This window comes from Mytilus galloprovincialis, chromosome 1 (assembly GCF_965363235.1).
Source record: "Mytilus galloprovincialis chromosome 1, xbMytGall1.hap1.1, whole genome shotgun sequence".
NCBI classification, from domain to species: domain Eukaryota; kingdom Metazoa; phylum Mollusca; class Bivalvia; order Mytilida; family Mytilidae; genus Mytilus; species Mytilus galloprovincialis.
The window spans coordinates 31,446,697-31,456,536 of record NC_134838.1 but is presented as its reverse complement, the minus strand read 5'-3'; the positions used below and the strand labels follow the sequence as shown (position 1 = coordinate 31,456,536).

At 32.3% G+C, this 9,840-nt stretch overlaps 1 protein-coding gene across 1 annotated transcript; it reads right to left on the bottom strand.

The window, feature by feature from the left end:
- Positions 1-3,670: 3,670 nt before the first annotated feature.
- Positions 3,671-8,922, bottom strand: LOC143071445 (uncharacterized). The gene is made up of 5 exons (XM_076245728.1): positions 8,783-8,922; positions 7,430-7,523; positions 5,959-6,023; positions 5,436-5,597; positions 3,671-3,984 (listed from the first exon to the last, which is right to left on the bottom strand). The coding sequence occupies exons 2-5, from the start codon at positions 7,500-7,502 to the stop codon at positions 3,913-3,915; spliced, it is 372 nt and encodes a 123-aa protein (XP_076101843.1). The 5' UTR covers positions 7,503-7,523; positions 8,783-8,922; the 3' UTR covers positions 3,671-3,912.
- Between the last annotated feature and the right edge of the window lie 918 nt (positions 8,923-9,840).

Below are 9,840 nucleotides of genomic sequence, written 5' to 3'. Positions count from 1 at the left end.
AAAAGATACATTAATTGGTTATGCTGCTGTGATTTTAGTAAACATAGAGGTGTATTGAATGTAATTTCTAAGTATTTTTTATTCCAAAAACCAGGAATTTATAGTAACACAACATAACAGGTTTATATTTTAACGCAAAGATACAATACAAAACATACAAATGATAAAACAACTTTTAGTTATAAAGTGTCCATGTGGTTGTTCTTTATTTGGTTATAGTAGCCAAGCCACTAACTATAGTCCTTTATGTAGATGTAGTTACATTTGCTGACTTCATCGGTAATCCCAAAGGTGTCGTTTTGTTTGATCGACATCTGAATATCAATTGGCAGCGTACTTCTTTGATTCTGAAAATATAGATGATAGGATCCACCAAAGGATTGAGCAAAAGCAAATTGTTAAGGGCTCTGACGATGTCATCATCGATAGTACCAGTAAAGTTGATATAAAGACCGTAGCTAGTTCGGGGGAAAATTGAAACTACTGTTACGATAATGATACAACTAAGAGTAATCATGTTATAGTGAATTCGTAATGCTGCCTTCCTTTCCTGTTGAATCTGTAATTCACTCAAACCCTTGGTTCCATTCATAGGTTTTCGTTTGCGAAATATTCTGAAAATTAAAACTAGATAACTGCATGCTATAAATGTCACAAATAAGGCATTCGGAGTATCTGCAAACAGGAGAAACCTTTTCTGTGTATTATAATTTGGTGCACATGGAAATTGAACACGTTGAACTTTTCGGATAAATTCCAAAACACAGCGGCTTAAGAAATAAACGTGAGAAAACAGAAATCCTAGACCTATAGCAATAGTACTCGTCAAAATAGTTAAAACTCGTTTTGATACTACCACAGTCGCATTTATCCTTTGGAGGCACATAGAAAATGTCATCCAGAGAGAAGATAGGATTGATGCAGGGATGAGATGTAGGAGTACTAGACACTGGTCTTGGTGTGGACCCTCAGTATAAAAGTCGTACGTGTTCATTAAAATTGTATGCCACGCATACTCAACCATCATAAGGGCATCATTTAGGATAAGAAAAAATGCTAACCTGAAAAATTTGTTTTTGGCTAATTGTCCAGTTTTAGCTAAAGCTACTGCTGCAAAAACGTGAGCTCCAAATAATGTAATACATAATCCCAAAATAAAACCAACTTCATTTTAACAGTTAGGTTATTTTTTTCTGTTTTAGCTTACGAAAGTGCTGCTTTAACATGAATTTCAAATAACGGTATGAATTATCTCACTTCATTTCAAATTGTATATATTTAATCAAATATTTTTCAGAGTGTCGCATAACGTGACGTAACTAGCTAGTCATATGTCACATGGGAGGAACTCAATGAACATTAAATCTATCTATCTTCGGTGTTGTTTTCATTGATGCAGACATAATTTCTTTAAAGAGTACCGTATGGTCCATTAGGATTCATTAATCTTATGCGATAACATTAATTGTTAATTAGATACGTATACCATTGCAAACTTTCATTTTACTAAGAAATGGGTAGAAAGACAAAATGTGCTTTAAAATATCATTAGTCGTATTTATAATTTAATTATAAAGTGTACCTCAATAATATTTTCATGTTTATATAACTATGTAGATATGCTAGAAAAAAGTTCTCAACTTCCCCAGCCAAAGCTGGTATTTCCTTTTCTCTATGTGTTCTTTAGAATTATTATCAAACCATTCGCATATTAGCTTTGTAGATACAAATATATGCTAAAGCTAAAGTTTCAACTTCACTACGCAAAGTTGACCTTTTATGGTTTTGGCTTTTCTCTGAATGTTCCTTTTGTTGATTTTTCTCAAATGATTCACATTTCATCTTTTCAAACGTTTGGTCTTGATATACGGTATATCTGAAATCAACAACTTATTCTGCATTGTATGATATCAAAATAAATTGGTTCTAAAATCAATTATAACATTTAGAATGGAAAATTGGGAATGTGTCTAAGAGACAACAATCCGTCTAAAGATCAGAAAACAGACGAAGGCCAACAGTGGGCCTTAAACACAACGAGAAAATTACAAAAAAACTTTAGTATTCCTATAAAGAAAACATGTCTGTCGAAAATAAGTTTTGATATTAATGTACCCCAAAACGGTCAATTTTCTTAAGTAGAGGACTTTAGACAACGTGATGACGTGTTCGCGCAGGCTTGTCTTCTAAAGGCGATGAAATGATAAAAAAATTAAGGCTGTCAAGTCTTGATTGGATAATACAAAACTAAATTCGTATAAATATAATAAAATACTTTAATAAAGATAAAAGAAGTATACAATATTCAAGCTGCGCGTCCATTTTGCATAAAAAGCAAGTTGACAATAACTACACTTACTTTGACTGGTCCTCTGTAAACTTTGTTTAAAACTAGAACAATAAATATACAGAACAACAGAGGTAAGCAAATCAACAACAGCTGCACCAAACAGGAAAGAAAAACAATAATGACACAATCATCATTAAGTTACTTACCATTACGGAACACCTGAGATCACTCCTAGTTTTTGGTGGGGTTCGTGTTGCTTATTCTTTAGTCTTCTATGTTGTTTTATGTGTACTATTGTTAGTCTGTTTGTCTTTTTCATTTTAGCCATGGCGTTGTCAGTTTATTTTCGATTTGTGAGTTTGACTGTCCACCTGGTATCTTTCTTCCCCTTTTTATTTTGATACTGATCAACTTAGATTGTTTGACGAGCATACTACCCGTGTGTTTCAATATGGTCGCAATCTTCACATTTACCGTAAAGTTTAGGTAAACATTAGAAACACAAATTCATTGACGATGCAGTGGTTAACCTTAACATCAGTGTAGGGTTGAATTTAATGGACACAAAACTTTCCCTTTCAAAAAGAAAGAAGAGTTGTAGAATAGTTATCAAAGGTACCAGGCTATTTACGCCAGACGCGCGTTTCTTCAACAAAAGACTCACCAGTGACGCTCAGATCGAAATAGTTAGAAAGCTTAACAAGTACAAAGTTGAAGATCATTGATGACCCAAAATTCCAAAAAGTAGTTCCAAATACGGCTAAGCTTATTTATGCCTGGAATAAGAAAATCCTTAGAAGCAAGTCTTCTCGATACACGGAGATAGCAACTCATATCTTTTGCTAAAGTTTTAAAGCCGCAAATAGTAAACCCAAATTAACCCGTTACTAGTTATGAAGTGTGCGACAAAAATTAGGTTCTTCGATACTTAAAAAGAAGGATGGAAACTTGCTATATGAAGAAGCAATCAATAAATGTTTAATTTGAAAATTGAAAATAGAAAACTGACACATGCCACCAATGAATATAATACCTTTTATATTAAGAAACCTTTACTCTTTGTGAGAATCTTTCATCCCGCATTTTACAAAATTGTCATACATAGACAACCAAGAAAAACTTGTTTAACCTTTAGAACTTAAAAAAAAAAATGAAGGAGGATTGCAAAAATGCGAGGATAGAGGCCAAGTGCTACATAATATTTTTAAATGTTTAAACATTTCAAAGTTATGTGCATGGGCATGAAATATGAAGTTTTATCTGTTTGCTTTTTTTTTTATTTATGTGCTGATAACCAAACGAGTTGAAGTCTAGTATAAATGTATCCGGTTTGTTTAGCTGGAAGATAATTTGATATTAAATAAAATATGTAAAATAATATAGCTCAGTTACCAAGTTTAATGCAATATATATCAAAACAATTCAAACAGCTGTAGCATGTCCATGCGTTTGGTAAGTGATTCGACAATGGTCTTCGTGCGTTTGGTAAGAGATTCGATAATGGTCGGATTAGTTTTTTAAACAGACATATTTTCCTCCGGAATACTGAGGATCGCCATGAAATAGCTCGCACGAAGATCTTGTTCTACACTGGTCAATAGATCCGGAACTGTCCAGGTACCTCAAATATTCGCACTCCTCGCATCGATTTGAGTTAGTCTGGATACATCTCTTGCAGTCCTGAACATGGCATGCTGCGAAAAAAAAACAATTAAAGCGATGTTAGTACTTACATAAGGTAGAACAATTTAAAACCTGGCAACAAAATTTATTGAAATTTAATTTTCATGTTTAGTTGAAGAAAAATATGATTCCATGTCTTACATTGTTAATGAGTTTTGGTGATAATTAGTTTTGTAAACAAGTTCATGTGTCTGACTGATATGCGATAATAGCATGTGGGTAGTGCTTGGTGGTTAATCAACATAATTTGCATTTGGTTTAAGACTACTGACCAGCTACAAAACAGCAGTTATGGAAAAAGAGTTGGATTGAGAGTAACGGAAATCAAGTAGTTGAAAACTGCAACTAAAAAAATCTAAACGTTAGAGCTGCCAGGGGAAAATAAATAAGAAATGAGTTGAAGGTATAAACAAGAATTAAAGAAATAGAATGAAATTCAAAACAGTGTGGCTGTGGCCATTGATTGACACATTAAATTCATCCATTGACTGGGACAATTTAGGTGAACTTTTGTATGTAAAGACCACTGCTCACTATGTACTTTTTAAAGACACTTAAACTATGGGGTCACCAAAGGTTCTCAACACCTTAATAAAGTAATTCGATAACTTAATCAGAAATAACACGATCTTTTGATTTATATCAATTATATAAATCAAAACATAAACGGTTATTCCTGATTGATTTTTCGAATTATTTTATAATTAAAGGCGTTAAGAAACCTTTGGTGACCCCACAGTTTAAATGTCTATCGTAGGTACGTAGTGAACAGTGGTCGTTACAGACAAACGTTCACGTAAATTGTCCCAGTCAATGGATGAATTTAATGTGTCAATCAAAGGGCACAGCCACACTGTTTTGAATTTCATTCCATAATTGTACAACAGCTAATGTTGCTAATGTTGCTAACGTGTTAATCATGATTATATATAATATCATATTTTCTTAAGGGGAATATTCAAATTGGAATTTTTTTCGGCAATTGACTTAATCCATCTCCCACCAGGTCTGATTTTTTTTGCACATGTTGCACAATTTCCTAAAATAATTAGAATCGTTATGGTGAATGCTTTCTAACTAACCAATCCTTACGTATCCCTTGGCTATAAATGATATTATAAGACTTTTTTTATTTTGAGAAAAGCACATTGATAAAAATAAAGAATACAAATGTATCCAAGAATCATGCTTCCATAAAACACTTTTAATAATGTGTTTGACTGTTGATTACAATAGGGTATCAAAATAATCAACATTTGCACTGCATAGTTAAAAACTCACGCGCGTGCACATTTGGTTTACGAAAAACTATAAGAAGGAAAAGTTCATTTTAGGAAAATGATATTTTGGTTAAACAGTTGAAATGTGCCCAAAACCAGTTATGTGTTAAATTGTCATGTGTGTGTTGTTAATCTTTCTTTCAGATTCTAAATAAAGAGCAAAATTGACATAAGGGTTTTACTTTCGCAGACTTGAATTCCATTTCGGGTTGTGGCAATTGCTGAACCCCTTTCACAGTCAAAGGACGTAACACATCTGTTGTTGTCTCTGAGATAGTAATACGAGTCACACTGCTTACATGTACGGGAATCTGTACACACATCACATTGATCCACGTGACAATCTGTAAATATATTGAACTATTATTACTGTTCTGTTTGTTGTATAATACATGATTGTATGTATGTCATTTTTAACGCATCACAACTTCAGGATGAATAGAAAAATTATTAACAGAGGAAAATTCATAAACATCAAAATGAACAATTTTTATATGGTACTTGTTAATGGTACGGTAAACATGTACTTGGAATACGCAAGTATGCCAATACTCGATCTAGTTACAATTCATATTATAAAAATATCTATTTGTTGTATATACTGTTGATTTCGACTTTCTAATTGTCAATTTTACTTAAGCAGTCACATACATTTAGGACTCTCAATGCTCTACAACATAATATCTATGTGTTGTATATACTGACCTGAACAATAGTTAACAGAGCTACAGAATTTTCCTTTACCACAATCTCTTGTGCATATCGTAATTCTAAAATGAATTAAAAACTCATTATAGATCAATATTGATATTTCTCGGACAAAAACGATTACAACAAGAAAATAAAATGTTGAATTTCAAAATTTGTAATATTTAGCTCAAAATGAAATACTATTGGGAAATCCATTAAAAGTATTTTTCCTTTAACATAACATCTTTTCGCTCACGCAACTTGGTTATTAAAAAGTTAAACGTTTTTGTCTCAATGCCATAGCTTCTCATAATAATGAAACATCAGAAACTCTTGTTGTTTTAACCAAACATCGTCAGAGCGTTTGGTTTCTTTTCTTTTAACGTAAAGAGTCGCTATTTTTAAAAATGGTATACCATCGTTCAAATTATTATTTTTTTATGATATCCTTCAAATGGTTTCTTCTTAGATCATTATGAAAACTATTGCTACGTATGTAACATTTACCTTATGTATTATTTGCAAATATTTGGTACGTAATTGTTAAAGCCGCCCTAATATAAGAAGTCTGGCATATTTGTTAAGATTTATAATTCAATTCTTGAAATGCAAAACCCCATGCTTTTCTGTTGAATTAACATTGGATGTCGTGCATTGATACTTATGCGCTCTTGGTGATGTTTCCATTATGGATAATGGGTGTACTCCTGACCTTTTATCTGCCTATGTTTCTGGATTTTCATTGTTTTTTATTATCGTCTTGGTGATATTGAAAATTCTACTGCAATTTGATGCTTTTTCATTGCTTAAACTGTTCGTTATTCCTTTCGATTCATATATAAACTTTTACTTCAGAAATGACTAGAATTTAAAAATCCGAATTAACGATGCATTAAAAAAAACATCTTCATAAATTGCACCGATACATTGTAAAGATATCATTTGATTTACACTTGTATATTTCACAATTTTTGTGATTGTTTTCTTTAACAAATGGAACATTTCTGATATTTTATTGCTATTGTCGTACTTACAGTTTGCTTTAGTGCTGATTTGCATTTTGCAATTTTTGGTTACAACTGTCTTTTGTTTTGATAATCTTTTTTGTTCTTATTATTTTGAGTTCGTTATAAATTCGTACATATCTATATGAGAATGGAAATGGGGAATGTGTCAAAGAGACAACAACCCGACTATAGAACAGACAACAACAGAAGGTCACCAACAGGTCTTCAATTCAGCGAGAAATTCCCGCACCCGGAGGCGTCCTTCAACTAGCCCTTCAACAAATATATACTAGTTCATTGATAATAAACGCCATCCTAAACTCCAAATTGTACACAAGAAACTAAAATTAAAAATAATACAAGACACAAACAAAGGCCAGAGGCTCCTGACTTAGGACAGGCGCAAAAATGCGGCGGGGTTAAACATGTTTATGAGATCTCAACCCTCCCCCTATACCTAACTGCTTTAATTGTTCTACCTGTTACTAGCTGAGTAGTAATTACAGAATCCCGAACGACAGTTTGAACATCCCGAACTTGTACATTTAGCATCTAAGCATCCCGATGGACATGCTGTATAAAAGATAAACACGTTGCATACACATTAAATAAATTCGTCGTAGATATCAGTCTACAACGCACTTAAATCACAATGTTCTAATCAAAATAGCTAAAAAAAGCCAAAAAATGTACCAAATTGAAGAGCACTGAGAACCAAACTTTCCCATGGTTCTGTCAGAACCAGCTTAGGTCAAGTATTCCTGTAGTACAGAAATTTTACATGAAAATCAAAGACTTAACCTCCATGATTTGTTTTGAAACGGATAAACAATTTTGAATTCAGGTAAATGTAGATCATTTATAAAATGTAAAATTCAATGTAAAGTTCCTTTTTATCATGTTAATTTTATCACCAAAAATCTGTTTAGTCTTTGAAAAATATATCATGCATTTGATGTATCTGTTCATTTTGCAATATAAATGCATACTAGCAACAAAAGCAAGATTATAAATTAAGGAACACCATTTATAAAAAGAAATATAGGTTCTCTTAGTCAACCGTGTTATAATTGTATAAAGGAAAAGTATGCATGCATGGAGTAAAATAACAAAAAATACCAAACTCTGAGGAATATCAAAACGGAAAGTCCCCAATCAAATGGCAAAATCACAAGCTCATATACATACACATCAAACAAATGGGTAACAACTGTCATATTCCTGACTTGATACAGGCATTGTCTTATGTAGACCTAACCCTGGTTTTAAAGCTAGCTAAATCTCTCACTTGTATGCCAGTCGCATACAATTCCTAATATTGACAACGATGTGTGAAAAAAAACAAAGAGACAAAAAATAGGGATACAGAATTCAAAATTGTGTTATAATTTCAATCACTATAAAAACAAAAAAAAAAACAATTCATTTGGGATATCTTACAAGTTCAAATAAAAGTAAATCAATTAAAACAAAGTTGAACAATTCGTTTAAGTAAATTGAACGAGCCTTACGCAAAAATAAAGTACTGAATGGAAAGTTAAAACCAAGAAATAAGTCTGAAAATAAAATATATCAGTCAATTTTGTTTTCACTTATTAATGATTCACCAACCTCTCGAACTCGCATGTTTCCTTTCTTATGCTATGTGCTATGTTTGTCTGTTTGTCTGTTTCTTTTTTTTTAGCCATGGCTTGTCAGTTTATTTTCAATCTATGAGTTTGACTGTCCCTCTGGAATCTTGTCCCACTTTCGTGCATTTTTTACGATTGATCGAATCATTTGATATGATCTGATATTTGATATAGATTTTACGAAGGTTGTTTCGTGCTTACCATAATCAATAAGGAATCCTGAAGACAACCGACCAATAGTTAGAAAAATGGTTAAAACAGAGACCAATGTCATATCTGCTGAGCTGTATATTAGTACAGTAAAAATGATAGATACATTGTTAGTTTCAACTGTTGATTGTATAAGATAAGATACAATGACGTCAATTCTGTTGACGAGGGCGGGGTTTTCCGAAATAGATATTTACAAATAAACGTTAAATAAAATTACGTTTGGCTACGCATATGTTTAAAACTGGTTATAAGGCCGTTTATACTGCGAACATGGTCCTGTTTTTGTCTTTTACATCAGGATGTCCTTTAAACAACATTGGCACTGTTGATTTGGAAACTGCATTATTAATTAACTTTTTTCTGGACATCTGCTTATTTCAAGCTTATGTTTGAAACACTAGGAGGTTCCTTTCCCTTACTACGATGTTGCGTAATATAGCATAGTGCAAAATACACAAACTACAAAACTGAATTTAAGACGTCATAAGATCTAACCACATTGGACCTCCTTATTTACCAGATAATTGAAACATATAGATAAGGCAGAGAGTGTTAAGATATGGAATGTCATACTATTGGGACAGAGTGTATATAAACTCGTCATAGATACAAGGCTTAAAGCTGTATACGCCAGAACATCGTTTCGTCTTTAAAAAGTAAAATCACAAAAATACTGAACTCCGAGGAAAATTCAAAACGGGAAGTCCTTAATCAAATGGCAAAATCAAAAGATAAAACACATCAAACGAATGAATAACAACTGTCATTTTCCTGACTTGGTACAGGCATTTTCTAATGTAGGAAATGTAAGCGAATCATAAGAAAACGCTCCAAAATTAAATCCAATAATTTTAAACTCTAAATAAAGTACAACGTTGTAGAGCATTGAGAGTCCTAAATGTACGTAACTGCTCAAGTAAAATTGACAATTAGAAAGTCGAAATCAACATCTCAAAATCTAACTTGTTGCAAAAGTTAAAACTTTTTTTAAAAGAGTTCTATATGAATTCTGTTTCGTGTAAGTATAAAAACAGATCGACAAGTAT

What these genes read in the sequence shown, in the direction of transcription:
- LOC143071445 (XM_076245728.1), bottom strand. Translation starts at nt 7,502, where the DNA reads ATGCTAAATGTACAAGTTCGGGATGTTCAAACTGTCGTTCGGGATTCT. An exon ending in CTCTGTTAACTATTGTTCAG is followed by an intron (nt 5,598 to 5,958) that starts GTCAGTATATAC and finishes ATATATTTACAG; the next exon opens with ATTGTCACGTGGATCAATGT. An exon ending in TGGAATTCAAGTCTGCGAAA is followed by an intron (nt 3,985 to 5,435) that starts GTAAAACCCTTA and finishes TTTTTTTCGCAG; the next exon opens with CATGCCATGTTCAGGACTGC.